Here is a 21,206-nt window from a genome sequence, read left to right as displayed (position 1 = left end):
CGGGGAGGCAACAGGGGGGAGGGAGCGCCATGATAAAGGCCGCGGGGAGGGAGCGCTGCACTGCGGGAGGGGCGACGGGGAGGGAGCGCCGTGCCGCAGGAGGGGCGTTTGCCAAGGCGATGTACCCTGGTTTGAAGTGCTGCCCTTTCTGATCGGGATTTTGCCGCAGCCAGTTAACCCACCCTTGGGACGTGGGAGGCGACTGGAGCACCAGGGGAATCCCTGGCGGAGGTTGGGATCGAACCCGTGTTTCCAGAGTTGAGAGGGAGGCGCTCTACCTGCTTCTCCACTTGTGCCGTGCTCCGCTATCCCTTCGTCTCTTCTGCCTCGGCACTGCTCCCCTCCCCTCCTGGCAGGGAAGCTTCCTCTAACCCCTCCCTCTGCCCCTCGGAACTGTCGAACATGCCTCCTCTGGAGTCACCCCACGTCGTTGCGTAGCATGGCAACCAGGACTGTGTGCGCACACCACCGAGTGCTGTCCAACGCAACCATCCCGTCGCTCGCCATCTGCACCGTGTTCCCAACGTGCGCCTCCCCCTTCCCCACGGCACGGGAACCCATCCGACTCACCAAGTCTCTGACCAGCGCCCCCCCCATTCCCCCTCTCGCCTCCCTGCTCCGTCTCCCCTTCGTTAACTGCCCCCCCAGAGTCGGCCGGTAGTGTGAAGGGAGCACTTGAGGGAAGAGGGACACAAGAATGTACCTTGCGTCTTGCTGCACTCCCGCGTACGGCACGCTTGCCTTTCTTAGTCGAGGCGTTGTGTTCGAGAGTCGGGGAGTCACGTTGCAGCTTTATAAAACTCCAGTCAGGCCGCATCTGGAGTACCGCACTCAGTTCTGGTCGCCCCGTTACAGGAAAGGTGTGGGGGCTTTGGAGAGGGTGCGGGAGAGGTTCACCAGGATGCTGCCTGGATTAGAGAGCACGAGCTACAGGGAGAGGTCGGACAAACTTGGGTTGTTTTCTCCAGAGCGGCGGAAGAGGCAGGGATAGAGCAGACAGTCAGAATCTTTCTCCCCAGGGTCGAAATGTCTAACACCAGAGGGTGTGCATTTAAGGTGAGAGGGGGGAAAGTTCAAAGGAGATGTGCGGGGCGTTTTTTTTACACAGAGAGCGGTGGGGGTGGAGGCAGATACGATGGAGGGGTTCAAGAGGCTCTCAGATGGACTTGCAGGGAACGGAGGGAGATGGACCATGTGCAGGCAGAAGGGATTAGTTCAGTATGGCGTTTAATTAGTTCAGCACAACATGGTGGGCTGAAGGGCCTGTTCCTGTGTGTTCCGTGTCTGTTTTAACCCTTTGGGAATCGTTGAGGCGTGGAGTGGGAGCAGCACAGCCCCCGAGAGGCTGGACCCCATACCCCGGGCTGACGCCATCGTTCTCCTCATCCGCAGAGCCCGATTGGGGGTCCGACAGTCTGCCAAAAAGGCGAGTCTCCCTGTGGCCTCAAGTGCAGCCTCCTTCACATCGTATGTATGACCCAGCACCACCAACCCGCTCCCCACCCTCTCCTCTCTCACCGCACCCACCCCCCCCCCCCACCCCCCAAACCCTCGATGCCCGTCATAGAGTCACAGCACAGGGCCCGCCAACCACAGAGCACCCTCGGTGCAGGAAGGGTGCGCCTTCGCGGGGGCGGGGCTGGGAAGACCCCCGGGACGTTGCCTAGGATTTGGTGGGGTTGGACTCCTCGGAACTTAGGAGGCTTGTGGGGGGGTGGTGGTTCTCAGCTGAGTGGCTGGAGAGAGGATAGAAATGGGGGGGCGGAAGGAGTCAGCACAGGAAGGTAATGTGGTGAAGATGGTGCGCAGCTGGATGGTGGGGAGTGTGGAGGGACAGAGGGACCTCGGTGTACGAGGGTGGGACACACACTGTGAATGGTGGGGAGTGTTGAGGGACAGGGGGACCTCGGTGTACGAGGGTAGGACACACACCATGAATGGTGGGGAGTGTTGAGGGACAGAGGGACCTCGGTGTACAAGTCCAAGGTTCCCTGAAGAAGCAGCACAGGTGGATAAGGTGGTGAGAAGGCGTACGGGACACTTGCCTTCATCAGCCGGGACACAGAATATAAGAGCAGGGAGGTTCTGGTCCAACTTTATAAACCATTGGTCAGACCACAGCTGGAGAACTGTGTCCAGTTCTGGTCACCACACTATAGGCAGGAGAGGAGCGCACTGGAGAGGGTGCAGAGGAGATCCCCCAGGACGGTGCCCGGGATGGGGCGTTCCGGTTACCGGGAGAGAGCGGAGAGGCTAGATCTGTTCTCCCTGGGGCGGAGGAGGCTGAGGGGGGAGCTGACGGAGGTGTACAAAATGGTGAGGGGGCAGAGATCGGGTGGGGAGGGGGAACTTCTCCCCTTGGCAGAGGTGTCTAAACCCAGAGGGCGTGGGTTTAGGGTGAGGGGTGCAGAGGGGATCTGAGGGGCGGAGCTTTCCCCCCCAGAGGGAGGGGGTTGGAATCTGGAACGCACTGCCTGAGGGGGTGGTGGAGGCAGAGACTCTCACAGCATCAAAGGAGTATCTGGATGGCCACTGGAACGGCCGAGGGAGAGAGGGGGACGGAGCCAGTGTTGGCGAACAGGCCTGTGGTGTGGTGGGTGCTTGATGGTCACCATGAACACAGTGGGCTATGAGCTATGTGACTCTGTGCTAATCCTCTGCTGTTCCCATTTGATCCTCTCCGTGAGACAGCAGCTGTACCTGCTGCGCTGACTGTTGTGCCCTTGTCTTGAATGAACAAAGGCGACTGCCTGTGGTCCATGCAAGCACTCTGCATTGCTGCGTCCGCGGTTAGCTGTGGTGAATTGCTCAGCCGGCATTCAGAAAGAACGGCGCAGCGGGTAGAGCCGCCGTCTCTTGGCTCCGGAGACCTGGGTTCGATCCCGACCTCCGCCATTGTGTGTGTGTGTGTGTGTGTCTGCACGTTCTCCCTGTGACCCCGCGGGTCCCCCCCACCACGTCCCAACGATCATGCGGTGTGGGTGGGTTAATTCCCCCCCCCCCCCAGTGTGTGTGGTTGAGAAGGATGCTGGAATCTTGGTGGAGGGGGGGTCTGGGGGGGAGGTTCACGGTTACGTGAGGGAGACCAAGGAATCGCAAGGATGGGGTTGGTGGGTGTGCCCTGAACCGGTACTTACAGGTGGGGGGGGGGGGGGTGCTGAATAGCCTCCCACCTCCCCCCCCCCCACTCCCCCCCACGTCACCGCAAGAAACTCGAACGTACAGCGGTCGTTTCCGCATTGAGTCATTTGGTCTCGCCCACTGGTGGTACTTCCCTGTACTCCCCAACCCAGGAAACTAACTCGTTTCCTTCTACGTCCTCCCCACTCCCCCCCCCCCCCCAAAACCACCATTCTGATACCCTCTCTCCGCAGCCCCCGACCGAGCGCCGCTTTGTGCTTTCTCCGTTCAGTTTCAGGTCTCTGCGTCGGCTGGGACCCGCGTTTCACGGCTTTGGCGTCCCTTCTTGCCCTGTCCGCCAGCTTGACCACAGGATCGCTCCAAGAGCGGTCTCTCCCCACCGCCACCTTGCCTTCACCCCTCTGCAGCTGCCTCTCCTTGCACTGAAACGTGAACCCTTTCTCTGCTTGGCCAAGAGTCTGTGGTGTTTTCTGCTTTTTATTTCAGGTTTCCAGTGTCTGTACCCAGCGGATTTCTTTGCTTAAGTACTAACGTCACCCTCTGGCTTTGCGGAGGCTGAATTAGCGTGATTAACAACTGAAGCTTCGCGACAGGGGGAGATCCGCTACTTAAAACGAGCGTGTGGGCCGTGGGGGGGGGAGCAGCGCCCTGTGGGAGGGGCGCTGAAGAGGGAGCCTGGCTGAGGGGGTTCGACCACCGCCCTTCCGTACCTGAGGCGGCCGGTGCAGTGCACAGTTCCGCGGGCGTAATCGAAAGGCACCTGGGGCGGCAGACAATCTGCTGGGGTCAAGCCTGCAATTGGCAGCGGCTAATCTGATCCACCCTCCCACCCCCGCACGTCCATCGGGATGTGGGAGGGAAGCTGAGCTCCGGGAGGGAAGCTGAGCTCCAGGAGGGAGACCCACGGGGTTCACAGGGAGAGGGTGCAGACTCCACATGCACACACAGAGATGCACACGTGCACACACACACACTGAAACGCACTCAGGCACACTCGATGGACGCTGACGCACACTGACACAGACACGCGCGCACTCTCTCGCTCTCACACTCGCTCTCACACTCGCTCTCTCACTCGCTCTCACACTCGCTCTCTCACTCGCTCTCACACTCGCTCTCTCACTCGCTCTCTCACTCGCTCTCACACTCGCTCTCTCACTCGCTCTCTCACTCGCTCTCTCACTCGCTCTCTCACTCGCTCTCTCACTCGCTCTCACACTCGCTCTCACACTCGCTCTCACACTCGCTCTCACCCTCTTGCTCTCACCCTCTCTCTCTCACACTCCCTCTCTCTCTCACTCTCTCTCCCCCTCTCCCTCACACTCTCTCTCTCCCCCCCCACTCTCCCCCCCCCCCCCAGACACACGTTCAGACACTCACCTACAGACAGTGGCAGAGGTTGGGATCAGCTCTGCTGCAGGGTTTCGACCCGAAACATTGACAGTTCCTCTCCCCGCACCGATGCTGCTCGACCCGCTGAGTTCCTCCAGCAGATCGTTCGTTGCTCCTGAGCCATTCCCCCCTCCCCCTCCACCCCAGCTTTTGCGTTGAGCTCCCCTCTCCACAGATGTCGGACGTAGCGGGATGTGTGGAGCTGTTGTTACTGACTGCTGTGGCTTTGCTCTATCCCTCACCCAGCTCTCTTTTATTCCCTATTTTCACCTCACAGTCTTGAACCTGGACTCCGAAGGGCGACCCTTGCGTTCAAGGCGCGGTTCGCTGTGGCCCCAACGTGCGTATGTCAGCGGGAGTTCTGCGCGTGACAGTGCGCGTGCGAGTGTGCACACTGAGCCCCGGGTTCCAATTCGCCCCTCAATGGCATGGGGATGGGGGTGGTGACAGGTGAAGTGAAACCTCACAGGTATATGGAGGGTCTGATCCGAACCTTTGCACCTCTCCTTGAAAAACACCGTGCTCCGAGCAAGCCACGGTTCGGCACTCTTTGGGCGTGCCAGGAGGCCACTCGGCCCGTCTGTTCCGTCCTATTTCCCTGCCCCGCTTAAAAGAAACCTCCTGCAAGGTTGCCCCTTGGCTCCCTCCGTCCCCAGGGACTGACCGTCCAAAGCCCTACAGACAGACAACTCTGACGGTCCCCTAGCTTCTGGGTGAAGGGATCACTCGCTGTCTCTGTCCTGGACAGCTGATCCATGGTCCCAGACTCAGCCGGGAGAAACACCCTCCCCATCCACCCTGTCAGGCCCGGGGAGGATTTAGTGTTTGCTATTAGAAATGTCCATGCCAATTATCTCCTATGGCACATTTGTTCTGTGTGCGTGTGTGTGTGTGTCTCTCTGTGTCTGTGTGTCACTATGTCTCTGTGTCTGTTTCTTTGTGTCTGTGTTTCTGAGTGTCTCTGTGTGTGTGTCTGTGTGTCTTTGTGTGTGTGTCTTTGAATGTCTGTGTGTGTGTATGTGTGCCTCTGTTTGTGTGAGTGTCTGCCTCCACCAGAGGTGCTGCAGTGTGGCAGACTCGCAGAGACAACGTTGACATTGACATTTGTAATGCAGTCATAACCCGTGGACCTATATGGAGTCAAAGTCGAGTTTACCGTCAGATGCACAGGTCCGTGTGTGCACGAGTGCAGTGAAAAACTCACTTGCAGCAGCATCACAGGCACAGAGCATCAGAGGGACAACGCTCACAAGAAAACCGGAAATTATACAAGAAAGAACACAAAATTAGGACAAAAGAAACAAAGTCCACTGTAGTGCAAAGCGGTCCCAGTGTTGCTGTACTGAGGCAGTGATTAGGGTTGTGCCGGTCGGTTCAAGAACCGAATGGTTAAAGGGAAGTCGCTGTTCTTGAACCTGGTGGTGTGGGGACTTCAGGCTTCTGTACCTCCTGCCTGACGGGAGCTGCGAAAAGATGGCATGGCCCAGATGGTGGGGGGATCTTTGACGATGGATGTTCCCCCCCCACCTCCCTTCCCTCCCTCCCCTCCTCCCCCTTCCTTCCTCTCCCTCCTCCCCCTCCCTCCTCCCCCTCACCCCCCTCCCTCCTCCCCCTCACCCCCCTCCCTCCATCATCCCCTCCCCCTCACCCACTCCCTCCCCCTCACCCCCACCCCACCCCCCCCCAGCTCTGACGAAAGTGTCTCACACCTGAGACGACAAGCTCTCTGGGGTTTTTCTCTCTCCACAGATGCTGCCTGACCTGCTGATCATTTCCAGCATTTTTATTTCAGAGTTCTGGTACCTGTGTTTTTTTCCCTTTGGTCTCTGTTGGGTGCAGGGGTGCACAGCCACGCGAGGTAGCTTAGAGGCCGTTACCGTCGCGGCCTGGGACCGCGTCTCTCGGGCACGCCTGCTGGGGTTCAGCTCAGATCAGTGCAAGGTGTTGCACTTTGGGAAGTCGAAGCAGGGTGGGTCTTTCACAGTGAGCGGTGGGGTCCCGGGGAGTGTTGTAGAACGGAGAGACCCAGGGGTACAGGGACGTGGTCCCCTGGAAGTGGCGTCGCAGGTAGACAGGGCAGGGAAGAAGGCGTTCGGCACGCTGGCCTTCATCAGTCAGGGCACTGAGTACAGGAGTCGGGAGGTGATGTTGCAGTTGTACAGGACGTTGGTGAGGCCGCACTTGGAGTATTGTGCTCAGTTTTGGTCGCCCTGCTGCAGGAAAAATGCCTTTAAGCTGGAAAGAGTGCAGAGGGAGATTTACGAGGATGTTGCCGGGGCTCAAGGGACTGAGTTATGGAGAGAGGTTGAGCTACAGATCTACTCATTACCCTTACTGTAATCGTTCTACACCTTATACACTGCACTTTCTCTGTTGCTGTGCACTCTATACTAACTCACTGTAACTGCACTGTGCAATGAATTGACCTGTACGATTGGTTTGCAAGACAAGTTTTTCACTGGACCTCAGTACAAGTGACAATAATAAACCAATGCCAGGATAGGACTTCATTCCTTGGAGTGTAGGAGTCGGAAGGTGATTTTACAGAGGTGTATAAAACCATGAGGGGCATTGATAGGGCGAGAGGAGAAAGAGATTTACTAGGGGACCTGAGGGGCAACTTTTTCACCCAGAGGGTGGTCCATACGTGGAACAAGCTGCCAGAGGGAGTGGGTGAGGCAGGTACATTAACGACACTCGGGCAGGTCCATGGGCCACATGTGGGCAAATGGGACCGGCTTCAATGGTCAGCATGGCCGACTTGGGCCGAAGGGCCTGTTTCTATGCTATCTTACAATTTGACCCCCCCCCAATCAGACTATAGGGGGTGTCAGTCCCCAACTATTGAGCCCAGCACAGTCATGCAGAGAGGGGCAGTGCCAGGGGAGCGATGCCCTGCACTGGGGAGGGGAGGAGGTGAAGACTAACAGTCAGTTCGAAGCTATCACACAAATCCGCGTGTGCACGGGTGCAGTGAAAAACTCACTTGCAGCAGCATCACAGGCACAGAGCATCAGAGACACAACACTCACAAGAAAAACACAAATTAAACACGAAGTAGACACAACTTCTACAAGAAAGAACACAATTAGAACAAAAAAGTCCACTGTAGTGCAAAGTGGTCCCAGTGTTGCTGTACTGAGGCAGTGATTAGGGTTGTGCCGGTCGGTTCAAGAACCGAATGGTTGAAGGGAAGTCGCTGTTCCTGAACTCGGTGGTGTGGGGACTTCAGTCTGAAAACAGCAGGATAGAAGCTGTCCTTGAGCCTGGTGGGACGTGCTTTCAGGCTCCTGTATCTTCTGCCCGATGGGAGAGGGGAGAGGAGAGAACATCAGGGGTGGGTGGTGGTCTCTGATTATGCCGGCTGCTTTCCCAAGGCAGCTGGAAGTGTAGACGGAGTCCGCAGAGGGGAGGCTGGTTTCCATCTCGTCGTACAAGAGGTGCAGTAACAGCGCGATAGAAGCCATCCTTGAGCCTGGTGGGGTGGGATGTTCCCGTGATGTACAGGGGAAAAGTCCCACTGCTCTCTGTGGCCTCCTGCGCCCTCAAATCGCCGTCCCAGACCGGCACGCCCGCGGCAGTCCTGTGAGAGCGTTCGGTGCGCCGTCCCGCACGCTGGTCCGTGACTGACACCCCCACCCCCCTCCCCTGCAGTGCCCAGCTTGGAGACAGACGAGCAGTCACCCCTGGACATAAGGCCGCCGCTGTGGTCGGGCAGGGAGTCATCGCCGCCGCCCCCAACCTTCACCACCAGCGCCGAGAGGGACCCCTCCAGGAGCTCGGAGGCCCGGCTGCCCTCTCAGGGAGCCCGGCAGAAGGACCCCCTGAAGATGGCCAAGGTGAGTTAGAGGGGTGGGGGGTGGCGCGGTGGTGGGGTGGTTTGTCCCAGACAGCTTCTGCGAATCCAGCTGTCAGGATCCGGAGTTACACTCAGACCAGCAGGGGTGGCAAGGGGGCAGTGCTTAGGGAGGAGCAGTGGTGGAGGGAACGTTGCGGGAAGGGCGGCGAGGGGGGAGCCCTGCGGGAGGGGAGGGGCGGCGAGGAGGGAGCCCTGCGGGAGGTGTGGAGGGGAGGGACGGGTCTGGAGTCACGTAGGCTGGGAAGGGAGACAATCCCTCCTATTCCCAAAGGAAGGGCTTCCAAGACAATCCGATCGCTTCACAGTTATCACACTGGTATCTGGCTGTGAAGTCCAGGGTAAGGTAACGAAAACTGCAGATGCTGGTGATCTGACGTAAAAGCAGAAAATGGTTAGATTTGGAGGGGGTCACGGAGACGGGGAGGGGTGCAGGGGCCGGAGGGGGTCACAGAGACGAGGAGGGGTGTAGGGCCCAGAAGGGTTCAGAGATGCAGGGAGGGTTGGAGGGGGTGGGGGGGTCACAGAGACGGTGAGGGTGTAGGGGCCGGACGGACTCCTCCCTCCCGGACCCAGGGCCGAACTAACCCCCTCCCCTTCCCCGTCTCCGACAGGCGCGCATCTCAGACCAGCAGGACTTGGACCTCACCTCGTCCAGTTCCTCCAAGGGGCAGTCGGAGAGCGAGGAGGAGGCGGCGAGGGGGAAGGGCCGCTGTCCGGATCCTCCCGAGCCGCTGTACGAGCTGACCGCGGGACCGGTGAGCTCCCCTTCCCCCGGCAGGGCTCTCAAGGAGGGGAGTGGGGGCTGAGCCCTGGGGACAGGGGTGTGTGGGGGAGAGGGTCTTGTCACAAATCTCGACGGGCTTCCAAATCTCCTCACAGCCTCCTGACTAACCTGTACGACACAGGAACAGGCCCTTCGGCCCACCGTATCTGTGCTGAACATTCCCTTCTGCCTGCATGTGGTCCCTATCCATCCATTCCCTGCACATCCCTGGGCCTATCTAAGAGCCTCTTAAATCCCCCTATCGCATCTGCCTCCACCCCTACCCCTGGCAGCACATTCCAGGCACCCACCACTCTCTGTGTAAAAAAAAACGTCCCGCACATCTCCTTTGAACTCCCCCCCCCCCCCCCCCACCCCTCACCTCAAATGCATGCCCTCTGGTGTTAGACATTTCCACCCTGGGGAAAAGATTCTGAATGTCTACTCTCATAATTTTATAAACCTCTATCAGGTCTCCCCTCAGCCCCCGACACTCCAGAGTACTCCATCACAGCTCAGCACGTCACGGAAACCAGCTTCCCCTTCGCAGACTCCATCGACACTTCTCTCTCCCTCGGGAAAGCAGCTGGCAATAATCAAAGACCCCCACCCACCCACCCCGGACATTCCCTCTTCTCCCCCCTCCCATTGGGCAGAAGATACAAAAGCCTGAAAGCACGTCCCACCAGGCTCAAGGACAGCTTCTACCCCGCTGTTATAAGACTATTGAACAGTTCCCTAGTACGATAAAACGGACTCTTGACCTCACAATCTACCTCGTCGTGGCCCTTGCACCTTATTGTCTGCCTGCATTGCACTTTCTCTGTTGCTGTGACACTTTACTCTGCATTCGGTTGTTGTTTTACCCTGTGCTACCTCAACGCACTCTTCAATGAATGGACGGTATGCCAGCCAAGTTCTCACTGGACCTCGGTACAAGTGACAATTATTGACCAATTTACTAATTCCCTTCCATTCACTCCCACCGTCCACACTCCCAGTGGGACCCCACCCCTTCCCGTCCACCCCCACCGTCCGCACTCCCAGTGGGACCCCACCCCTTCCCGTCCACCCCCACCGTCCGCACTCCCAGTGGGACCCCACCCCTTCCCGTCCACCCCCACCGTCCGCACTCCCAGTGGGACCCCACCCCGTCCCGTCCACCCCCACCGTCCGCACTCCCAGTGGGACCCCACCCCTTCCCGTCCACCCCCACCGTCCGCACTCCCAGTGGGACCCCACCCCTTCCCGTCCACCCCCACCGTCCGCACTCCCAGTGGGACCCCACGCCTTCCCGTCCACCCCCACCGTCCGCACTCCCAATGGGACCCCACCCCTTCCCGTCCACCCCCACCGTCCGCACTCCCAGTGGGACCCCACGCCTTCCCGTCCACTCCCACCGTCCGCACTCCCAGTGGGACCCCACGCCTTCCCGTCCACTCCCACCGTCCGCACTCCCAGTGGGACCCCACCCCTTCCCGTCCACTCCCACCGTCCGCACTCCCAATGGGACCCCACCCCTTCCCATTCACTCCCACTGTCCACACTCCCAGTGGGACCCCACCCCTTCCAAACAGCCCAAGTTTGTCCAACCTCTCCTTATAGCACATACTCTCTAATCCAGGCAGCATCCCGGTGAACCTCTTCTGCACCCTTTCTGAAGCCCCCGCACCCTTCCTGTAACGGGACCAACCAGAACTGCGCACAGTGCGGCCCGACCAGAGTTGTATACGGCTGCAACGCAACTTTCTGACTCTTGTACTCAGCACCCTGATGTTGCATACCATACACCTTCTTCACCACTCAATCTACTTGCATGGCCACATTCAGGGAGCGATGGACTTGGACCCCAACATCACCAACCCTCTCCAATCCAGGCCTCTCCTTTTCCCATCCCACCCCACTGATGGGCAGCGCTGCACCACTGCCGGCCGTGACTTCAGCTGCCCGAGCCCCGAGCGACCTGGACCTCCCCGTCTGCCTCCATCTCCCGCTCCGGCTGCTGAAACCCCACGTCCTCGATCGAGGCCTCGTGCTTACCAGCTCTCACCGAGTCATGCAGCATGGAGACAGGCCCTTTGGCCCAAACGGTCCATGCCGACCAAGATTCCCAGCTAAGCCAGTCCCATTTGCCTGCGTGTGGCCCCTATCCCTCTAAACCTTTCCCATCCACGGACCTGTCCAAGTGTCTTGTTGTTAATGTATCTGCCTCACCCAGTTCCTCTGGCAGCTCGTTCCATCGAACACTACAGCACAGTACGGGCCCTTCGGCCCACGGTGTTGTACCAACATTTTATCCTGCTCTAAGATCTATCTAATCCTTCCCTCCCACATAGCCCCCCATTTCTCTATCATTCATGTGTCTATAAGAGTCTCTTAAATGTCCCTAATGTATCTGCCCCCACAGCCTCTGCCGGCAGTGCGTTCCACGCACCCACCACTCTCTGTGTAAAAAAAAAGCTTACCCCTGACATCCCCCTTATACCTTCCTCCAATCACCTTGAAATTATGTCCCCTCGAGTTAGCCATTGTCGCCCTGGGAAAAAGTCTCTGACTGTCCACTCGATCTGTGCCTCTTGTACACCTCTATCAAGTCACCTCTCATCCTCCTCCTCCTCTCCAAAGAGAAAAGCCCCAGCTCACTCAACCTGTCCTCATAAGACATGCTCTCCAATCCAGGCAGCATCCTGGTAAATCTCCTCTGCACCCTCTCTAAAGCTTCCACATCCTTCCTACAATGAGGTGACCAGAACGGAACACAATACTCCAAGTGTGGTCTGACCAGAGTTCTATAGAGCTGCAACATCACCTCGCGGCTCTTGAACTCAATCCCCCGACTAATGAAGGCCAACACACCACACGCCTTCTTAACAACTCTATCGACCCGCGTGGCAACCTTGAGGGATCTATGGACGTGGACCCCAAGATCCCTCTGTTCCTCCACACTGCTGAGAGACCTGCCATTAACCTTGTATTCTGCCTTCGAATTCGGTCTCCTGAAGTGCATCACTTCACACTTATCCGGGTTGAACTCCATCTGTTCCATATACAGACCACCCTCTGGGTGAAAAAGTTGCCCCTCAGGTTCCTATTAAATCTCCCAACCTCACCTTAAACCTGTGCCCTCTAGTTCTTGATTCCCCAACCCTGGGGGGAGAAGGCCGTGCGCATTCACCCTGTCGATGCCCCTCGTGGTTTTATCCACCTCTATAAGGTCACCCCTCAGTCTCCACTGCTCCAAGCAACAAAGTCCCAGCCTGCACAACCATTCCGTATAACTCAACGCTTTGTGTCGTAACAACATTCTCGTAAATCCACGTCAGTCCCGTCCCCCGGCCCAGGGTCTGCCCCCTTCTTTCATTCAGCTGTTCTAGTGCCCGTCCCGATACCTCTTCAATGTTGTGGCGGTCTCTGCCTCCACCACCCCCTCAGGCAGTGCGTTCCAGATTCCAGCCTCGCCTCCCCCCACCCGGGGGAAAAATCTCCCCCCTCAGATCCCCTCTGCACCTCACACCCTAAACCCACACCCTCTGAGTTTAGACACCTCTGCCACAGGGTAAAGTTTCCCCCTCCCCACCCGATCTCTGCCCCTCACCATTTTGTACACCTTTGTCAGGTCCCCCCCTCAGCCTCCTCCGCCCCAGGGAGAACACACCCAGCCTCTCCGCTCTCGCCCGGTAACCGGAACGCCCCATCCCGGGCACCGTCCTGGGGAATCTCCTCTGCACCCTCTCCAGTGCGCTCCCCTCCTGCCTATAGTGTGGTGACCGGAACTGGACACAGTTCTCCAGCTGTGGTCTGACCAATGGTTTATAAAGTTGGACCAGAACCTCCCTGCTCTTATATTCTGTGTCCCGGCTGATGAAGGCAAGTGTCCCGTACGCCTTCACACCACCTTATCCACCTGTGCTGCCTCCTTCAGGGAACCTTGGACTTGTACACCGAGGTCCCTCTGTTCCTCAACTCCCCACCGTTCACGGTGTGTGTCCTACCCTTGTACACCGAGGTCCCTCAACACTCCCCACCACTCACAGTGTGTGTCCTACCCTTGTACACCGAGGTCCCTCTGTCCCTCAACACTCCCCACCTTCGAGGGTGTTGGTGCCCCTTTCTGGCACAGAGTTGTCGGTGGTCACTTATCCAGCACCCCGCACCACCCCCCCCCACCCCCCAAGTAAGGGGGAAGGAGTGGGGAGCTGTGGAGGTCATGGGCATGATGGGAGAGGATCTGTCGGGCGGGGAGGTGGTGTTGTGGGGCAGGAACCACCAGAAATGCGAGGCATGGAGCGAAAAGGGGGCGCACGCCGCTTCCTAAAAAAACGCGCCCCAGACGCACGCCACTCCCCAAAAATATGCGCCCCAGACGCATGCCACTCCCCAAAAATATGCGCACCAAACGCACACTGCCCCCTGAAAAAACGCGCACCAGACGCATGCCTCTGCCCCAGAGACGCCCGCACTTGCGCGAGCTCTGTCGAGGACGCTGTCCGTGACGTTCACACGGTGACACGGTCCCAGATTGCGACGGCCATTTTTGTCTCCGCAGGGGATGGTGTACGCTGTCACGCCGCTGACCAGCTGCCCACAGCTGAGGGCGGTGATGCCAGTGCCGGACAGCGGCCTCGACGTGTGGCAGCCCTGTGATGAGTGCGGCGCCGAGGGCGAGAACTGGGTCTGCCTCAGCTGCTACAAGGTAGGAAGGGTTCGCCCTGCACAGTGTCTGCGTTGCTCCCCTCCCCTTGCCTCATCCCTCGCCTCACCGCGCTCCTCGCCGTGACCCCGACACGCGCCCCTCGCCGTGCTCCTCGCCGTGACCCCGACACGCGCCCCTCGCCGTGCTCCTCGCCGTGACCCCGACACGCGCCCCTCGCCGTGCTCCTCGCCGTGACCCCGACACGCGCCCCTCGCCGTGCTCCTCGCCGTGACCCCGACACGCGCCCCTCGCCGTGCTCCTCGCCGTGACCCCGACACGCGCCCCTCGCCGTGCTCCTCGCCGTGACCCCGACACGCGCCCCTCGCCGTGCTCCTCGCCGTGACCCCGACACGCGCCCCTCGCCGTGCTCCTCGCCGTGACCCCGACGCGCGCCCCTCGCCGTGACCCCGACGCGCGCCCCTCGCCGTGACCCCGACGCGCGCCCCTCGCCGTGCTGCTCGCCGTGACCCCGACACGCGCCCCTCGCCGTGCCCCCGACGCGCCCCTCGCCGTGACCCCAACACGCCCCTCGCCGTGACCCCGACACCCCCCTCCATTGTAACCCCTTCCCCAGTTCCCGCTCCCTTTGCCTTTCACCTACCTCCCTGCTGTGTGTTTGAACACGTCCCAGGTCGGTAGGGCTGTGGGTAACCACAGCTCCCACTCCCGCACCATTCTGCGTCCAGACAACCGCCCATCAGGGTCGCTGTCTGTCAGGCTCTGGAGAGGAGGTGGGGGCCACATTCTCAGGTGGGCAACGGCCTATCCTGGGGTCTTTGTGCAGACGTCTGTCCGTCTGTGACTCACACAAGCTGTAGCAGACGGAGAGAAGCCCTCAGTTTATAATTAACATTGTGTTGTCGTGGAAACTGAGCCTTCTTTTTAGACCAGAGACACGGTGTTTGTACCGACCAGTCCTGTTCCCCAGCACTGCGTCCGCACACGTCCCTGCCTTGGCCATTCAAGTGCGCGCCCCTCCCGCAGCGCGGCGCTCCCTCCTCGCCGCCCCTCCCGCAGCGCGGCGCTCCCTCCTCACCGTGAGAGGGCGGGGGCGGATGGTGCGGATACAGACTGGGGCGTCTCACCGGATGTGTCCGTCTGCTGTGTGCAGGTGTACTGCGGGCGCTACGTGAATGCACACATGGAGAACCACTGGCAGATCACGGGGCACCCCCTGGTCCTGAGCTACGCCGATCTCTCTGCCTGGTGCTATGGCTGTGACGCCTACATACACCACGAGGTGAGGGGCTGCCCCTGGTCGGGCTCACGGGAGTCTCCCCCACTGTGTACCCCCTCCGTCTCACCTCCCCCACTCTCCCCCCCACTCTCTCCCCCCCACTCTCTCTCCCTTTCTCCATCTCCCCACTCCTCCACTCTGCCTCCCCTCCTCCCCCTCTCCCCCTCCCTCTCCCCCTCCCCTCCTCTCCCTCACCCCTCCTCCACCTGACCCCTCTTCCACCCCCCCTCGTTCGATATATAATAATTTTATATAAATATAAATTAAATCTGTATATTATAAGTTAAAGGAATAACGAGGGTGGGTTCATGGGTTCAGGAATCTGACAGTAGAGGGGAAGAAGCTGTTCCTGAATCATTGAGTGTGGGTCTTCAGGCTCCTGTACCTCCTCCCCAATGGTAGTAACGAGAAGAGGGCATGTCCCGGGCGGTGAGGGTCCTCAGCGATGGACGCCGCCTTCTTGAGGCACCGATGTCCTCGATGGCGGGGAGGGTTGTGCCCGCGATGGAGCTGGCTGAGTCTACGACCCTCTGCGGCCTCCTGCGCGTTGGAGCCTCCGTACCAGGCGGCGATGCAACCAGTCAGAACGCTCTCCGCCGTCCATCTGTAGAAATCTGCACGAATGTCTGGTGACGTCCCGAATCTCCTCAAACTCCTAACGAAGTTGAGCCGCTGGCGTGCCTTCTTCGCGATTGCATCAATGTGTTGGGCCCGGGATAGATCCTCGGAAACGTTGATGCCCAGGAACTTGAAGCTGCTCCCCCTTTCCACCGCCGACCCCTCAGTGAGGACCGGTGTGTGTTCTCCCGACTTCCCCTTCCTGAAGTCCACAATCAATTCCTCGGTCTCGCTGACGTTGAGTGTGAGGTTGTTGTTGCGACACCACTCAACCAGCCGATCTATCACGCTCCTGTACGCCTCCCCGTCGCCGTTTTACCCTGTGTGTGGAGGGGGGCAGCTTTGTGGAATTCGGGGCAAGAAGGTTGATTAGGTGGCTTGAGTAAGGCACCTAGATCCCTTTACACTCACGACTGTGTGGGCAGATTCTGCTCTAACTCCATCTACAAGTTTGCAGATGATACCACCGTAGTGAGCCATATCTCAAATAACGATGAGTCAGAGTACAGGAAGGAGATAGAGAGCCGAGTGACATGGAGTCATGACAACAACCTTCCCCTCAATGTCAGCAAAACAAAAGAGCTGGTCACTGACTTCAGGAAAGGGGGCGGTGTACATGCACCTGTCTACATCAATGGTGCTGAGGTCGAGAGGGTTGAGAGCTTCAAGTTCCTGGGAGTGAACATCACCAATAGCCTGTCCTGGTCCAACCACGTAGACGCCACGGCCAAGAAAGCTCACCGGCGCCTCTGCTTCCTCAGGAGGCTGAAGAAATTTGGCACGTCCCCTTTGACACTCACCAACCTTTATCGATGCACCACAGAAAGCATCCTATCTGGATGTATCACGGCTCGGGACGGCAACTGCTCTGCCCAGGGCCGCAAGAAACTGCAGAGAGTTGCGGACACAGCCCAGCGCGTCACGGAAACCAGCCTCCCCTCTGTGGACTCCGTCTACATTTCCCACTGCCTTGGCAAAGCAGCCGGCATAATCAGAGACCCCCACCCACCCCGGGACATTCTCTCTTCTCCCCCCTCCCATCAAGCAGAAGATACAGGAGCCTGAGGGCACGTCCCACCAGGCTCAAGGACAGCTTCTATCCCACAGTTATAAGACCATTGAACAGTTCCCTGATATGTTGAGATGGACCCTTGACCTCACGATCTACCTCGTTATGACCTTGCACCTTATTGCACTGCACTTTCTCTGTAATTGTGACACTTTACTCTGGATTCTGTTATTGTTTTTACCTGTACTACCTCAATGCACTGTGTAATGAATTGACCTGTACGAATGGTATGCAGGACAAGTTTTTCGCTGGACCTCGGTACAGGTGACAATAAGAAACCAGTTCTAACACCTCACCCAAACTCTCTGTTGGATTCCAGATGCTGCTCCCTGCCAAGGAAGAGGCACACCGCCTGAAATTCGGGCAGGGGTTGGTCGGTTGAGCCGAGGCGGCTGAAGTGCGTCTGGGGCAGGTGTCCGAAGCTGCCTATCCCAGCCCCCCCACCCCGACCCCCCCCCCCTCGCTGCCCACCCACCGCACGCGCGCACACAGAAGGACAGAGCACTGCCGGTGTGTGTCGGAGCCAGACCGATGGGGACCGGATGTTGGACTGAAGCCAGCGGGGTCTGCTCCCCGGAGGTGCTCGCCTGGGAGCACGGGTCCCACGGAGAAGCTGAGGGAGACCGGCGCTGTCTAGGGAGGTGGGGTTGGGGGTGGTAGGGTGAGGGGAGCTTTCTCCGCGGTCGGTCACTCCGGCAGGGACACACGGGATATAGAGACACTGAGGTCACACCAAGGCACACAGACACACACACACACACACACACACGCGCGCCGAGGTGCACAGACAGACAGACACACACACACGCAGAGGTGCGCGCGCGCGCACACACACGCCGAGGCGCACAGACAGACACACACACACAGATGCACCCACATGGACGCGCGCCCACGGACATGCACACAGGCGCAGACGTGCGCACACAGACATACACGTGCACACAGATGCACACACACACAGACACACACGTGCACAGACACACACATACACAATAACTGACATGCGGTCAGGAAGAATGGGTGAGCCCCGTTACGCACTGCCCCACTGCTCCCTGTGGCCTGTCGCTCCCTCCAGCTGCCTGTCCCCGGGGGTGCGGTGAGGTGGGGGATGGTGTGGGGGGAACCGGACCTTTCAGCCCATTGGAGATGTGCTTGCCCACAGCAGGCCTGGGATCACCAACACCGGCCGTGTCCCTCAGGGTGGGGGTTTTACCGTTTTGAGGGGGAGGGGGTCCCAGTTCCCCACCTCCGAGGAACAGTGAGACATCACTTCCCCCAAAGTCCTGCAGCTAATCGCTCGACAGGACCTCACTCCTTCACTGGGACCCCCCCCCCCCCTCGCTCCCAAACACCAGAACCCCTCCTCCCCGGGACCCCCTCACCCTCCGGGATTCCCCTTCCCTCAGGGGAAACGCCCTTCCCCCACAGACCAGGACACCCTGAACTCTCGCATACCGGGACCCCCCTCCCTCCCTCTCACTGGGACCCCTTCCCCCCCTCACACACGGGGAACCCCTTCCTTCCCTCCCTCCCCCTTCCTCTCACACTGGGACTCCCTCCCCCTCGCACACCGGGACCCTCCACCTCCCCTCTCACACACCAGGACACCCACCTCCCTCCCTCCCACACACGGGACCCCGCCTCTCCCTCCCCAGGACTCTTTCCCCCCACCCCCCACCCTCCCCTGGGACCCACTCACAGGATCTGCAACTCCCTCCCCTGGGACTCCCCACCCCCGTCCCACCCTCCCTGGATCCCCCTCCCTCTCACCCTCCCTCCCTGGGACCCCCTCCCTCCCACATACTGAGATCTGCCTCTCCCTCCCCCGGACATACCCACCCTCCCTACCTGGGACCCCTCCATCCCAGGGACCCCCTCTCTCTCACCATCTCTCTGGGACCCCCTCCCTCCCACACACCGGGACCTGCCTCTTGCCTTCCCGCGAGCCCCTCCCCAGGCCCAGGGTAACCCGGTTTCCCTCAGTGACCTGATTCTCTCAAGTGTTACCGTGTAACGTCACTTTATTTTTAAGGAAAATGTTAATTAAAAATATGTTGGAGCTTTAATTAAAACAAGAGCATCCGACACTCTGGAATCCGGCTCTCCTTCAAGTCCCGGATCGTTGGAACGTTCGATCCATGACTCCTGCCCCACTGGATTCTCCTCCGTTCAACACTTCACCCTCGTCTGCCGTGCTGAGTCACGGAAACAGGTCCGTGCTGACCAAGATTTCCATCCCAGTGGGTCCCATTTGCCCGAGTTTGGCCCATATCCCTCCAAACCTTTCCCACCTGTCCGAGCGTCATTAATGTACCTGCCCCACCCACTCCCTCTGGCAGCTCGTTCCACGTCGGGACCACCCTCTGGGGGAGATGTTGCCGCTCGGGTCCCCGTTAAATCTCTTTCCCCTCTCACCTTAAACCTGTGCCCTCTAGTTCTTGATTCCCCGACCCTGGGGGAAAAGACTGTGCACATTCACCCTATCGATGCCCGTCATGGTTTTATCCACCTCTGTAAAGTCACCTCTCATTTCTGTAGAAAGCAGAGGGTTGTGGTGGAGGGAGTGCATTCGGATTGAAGGGCTGTGACTATCGGTGTCCCACAAGGGTCGGTTCTGGGATCTCTGCTTTTTGTGATATTTATTAATAGCTTAGATGAGGGGGTGGAAGGCTGGGTTAGCAAGTTTGCAGACGACACAAAGATAGGCGGTGTTGTGGATAGTGTGAAGGGCTGTTGGAGCTTACAGAGGGACATTGATAGGATGCAGAGCTGGGCTGAGAAGTGGCAGATGGAGTTCGATCCGGAGAAGTGTGAGGTGGTACACTTTGGAAGGACAAACTCCAAGGCGGAGTACAAGGTTAATGGCAGGATTCTGGGCAGTGTGGAGGAGCAGAGGGATGTGGGGGTTCATATCCACAGATCATTGCAAGTTGCCTCACAGGTGGATAGGGTAGTTAAGAAAGCTTATGGGGTGTTATCTTTCATAAGTCGGGGGATCGAGTTTAAGAGCCGCGAGGTAATGATGCAGCTCTACAAAACTCTGGTCAGACCACACTTGGAGTACTGTGTCCAGTTCTGGTCGCCTCATTATAGGAAGGATGTGGAGGCGTTGGAGAGGGTGAAGAGATTTACCAGGATGCTGCCTGGTTTGGAGAGTGTGCATTATGAGAAGAGACTAAGGGAGCTGGGGCTTTACTCTTTGGAGAGGAGGAGGATGAGAGGAGACATGATAAAGATGTACAAAATATTAAGAGGAATAGATAGAGTGGACAGCCAGCGCCTCTTTCCCAGGGCACCAGTGCTCAATACAAGAGGGCATAGCTTTAAAGTAATGGGTGGGAAGTTCAAGGGAGATGTCAGAGGGAGGTGTTTCACCCAGAGAGTGGTTGGGGCGTGGAATGCGCTGCCTGGGGTGGTGGTGGAGGCAGGTACATTGGTCAGATTCAAGAGATTGTTAGATAAGCATATGGAGGGATTTAAAATAGGGGGATATGTGGGAGGAAGGGGTTAGATAGTCTTAGGTGAGGTTTAAAGGTCAGCACAACATTGTGGGCCGAAGGGCCTGTATTGTGCTGTACTGTTCTATGATTCTAAAACAATTTTACCCTGATTAACCTCGCACACCCCTCCATTTTCGACATTTCAGGCCAAGCAACTTGTTTGTCTAAAGGTTTGAACATGAATGTGAGGGGCACAATTAGTAAGTTTGCAGATGACACCGGAATCGGTGGTGTGGTGGACGATGAGGGAGGTTGTCTCAGGTTACAGAGGGATCTGGATCAACTGGGGAAGTGGGCCAAGGAGCGGCAGATGGAGTTTAACTCGGTCACGGGTGAAGTGATAAATTTTGGGAAGTTAAACCAGGGCAGGACACACAGTGAATGACTTTACCCTGGGGAGCGTTGTAGAACAGAGGGACCCAGGGGTACAGGTACATGGTTCACTGAAGGCGGGGACACAGGTAGACAGGGCGGCGAAGAAGGCATTCAGCACGTTGTAATGGGACATCCCAACTCCTGGACTTAATCAGTCAGGGCACTGAGTCCAGGAGTCGGGACGTCCCATTACAGCTGTACAGGAGACCGCACTGGGAGTGTTGTGTGCAGTTCCGGTCGCCCAGCTACAGGGAGGATGTCGCTGAGCCGGAGAGCTTGCGGGAAAGATTCACCGGGACGTTCCCGGGACTGGAGGGCTCGAGTTACAAGGTGAGGCCAGAGAGGCTGGGACTGTTTTCCCTGGAGCGGAGGAGGCTGAGGGGTGACCTCATGGAGGGTTATAACATCACGAGGGGCGTAGATAAGCTGGATGGTCAGTGAATCTAAAACTAGAGGGCACAGATTAAAGGAGAAAGGTTTAAAGGGGACCCAAGGGGAAGTGGGTGGGGCAGGTACAATTCCCACACTCGGACGGGTACACGGATGGGAAAGGTTTCGA

At 58.5% G+C, this 21,206-nt stretch overlaps 1 protein-coding gene across 11 annotated transcripts in view; it reads left to right on the top strand.

Moving 5' to 3' along the window:
• hdac6 (histone deacetylase 6) overlaps window positions 1-18,843 on the top strand; it is a 70,926-nt gene extending 52,083 nt beyond the window's left edge. For 5 of the 11 annotated variants that reach the window (XM_052009047.1, XM_052009043.1, XM_052009042.1 and 2 more), the window contains 7 exons: window positions 1,393-1,467; window positions 4,811-4,873; window positions 8,188-8,372; window positions 9,004-9,147; window positions 13,702-13,848; window positions 14,960-15,088; window positions 17,092-18,842. In XM_052009047.1, the coding sequence (XP_051865007.1) occupies window positions 1,393-1,467; window positions 4,811-4,873; window positions 8,188-8,372; window positions 9,004-9,147; window positions 13,702-13,848; window positions 14,960-15,088; window positions 17,092-17,154 (806 nt within the window). In that variant the 3' untranslated portion in view covers window positions 17,155-18,842. Of the gene's footprint in view, window positions 1-1,392; window positions 1,468-4,810; window positions 4,874-8,187; window positions 8,373-9,003; window positions 9,148-13,701; window positions 13,849-14,959; window positions 15,089-17,091 lie in introns of all 11 variants that reach the window. The other 6 variants (XM_052009040.1, XM_052009039.1, XM_052009038.1 and 3 more) reach the window with 4 other exon arrangements.
• Window positions 18,844-21,206: the final 2,363 nt, after the last annotated feature.

This window comes from Pristis pectinata, chromosome 43, assembly GCF_009764475.1.
Source record: "Pristis pectinata isolate sPriPec2 chromosome 43, sPriPec2.1.pri, whole genome shotgun sequence".
Taxonomy (NCBI): domain Eukaryota; kingdom Metazoa; phylum Chordata; class Chondrichthyes; order Rhinopristiformes; family Pristidae; genus Pristis; species Pristis pectinata.
Note: the sequence above shows the minus strand (reverse complement) of the source record. Positions and strands in the feature narration are given on the sequence as shown.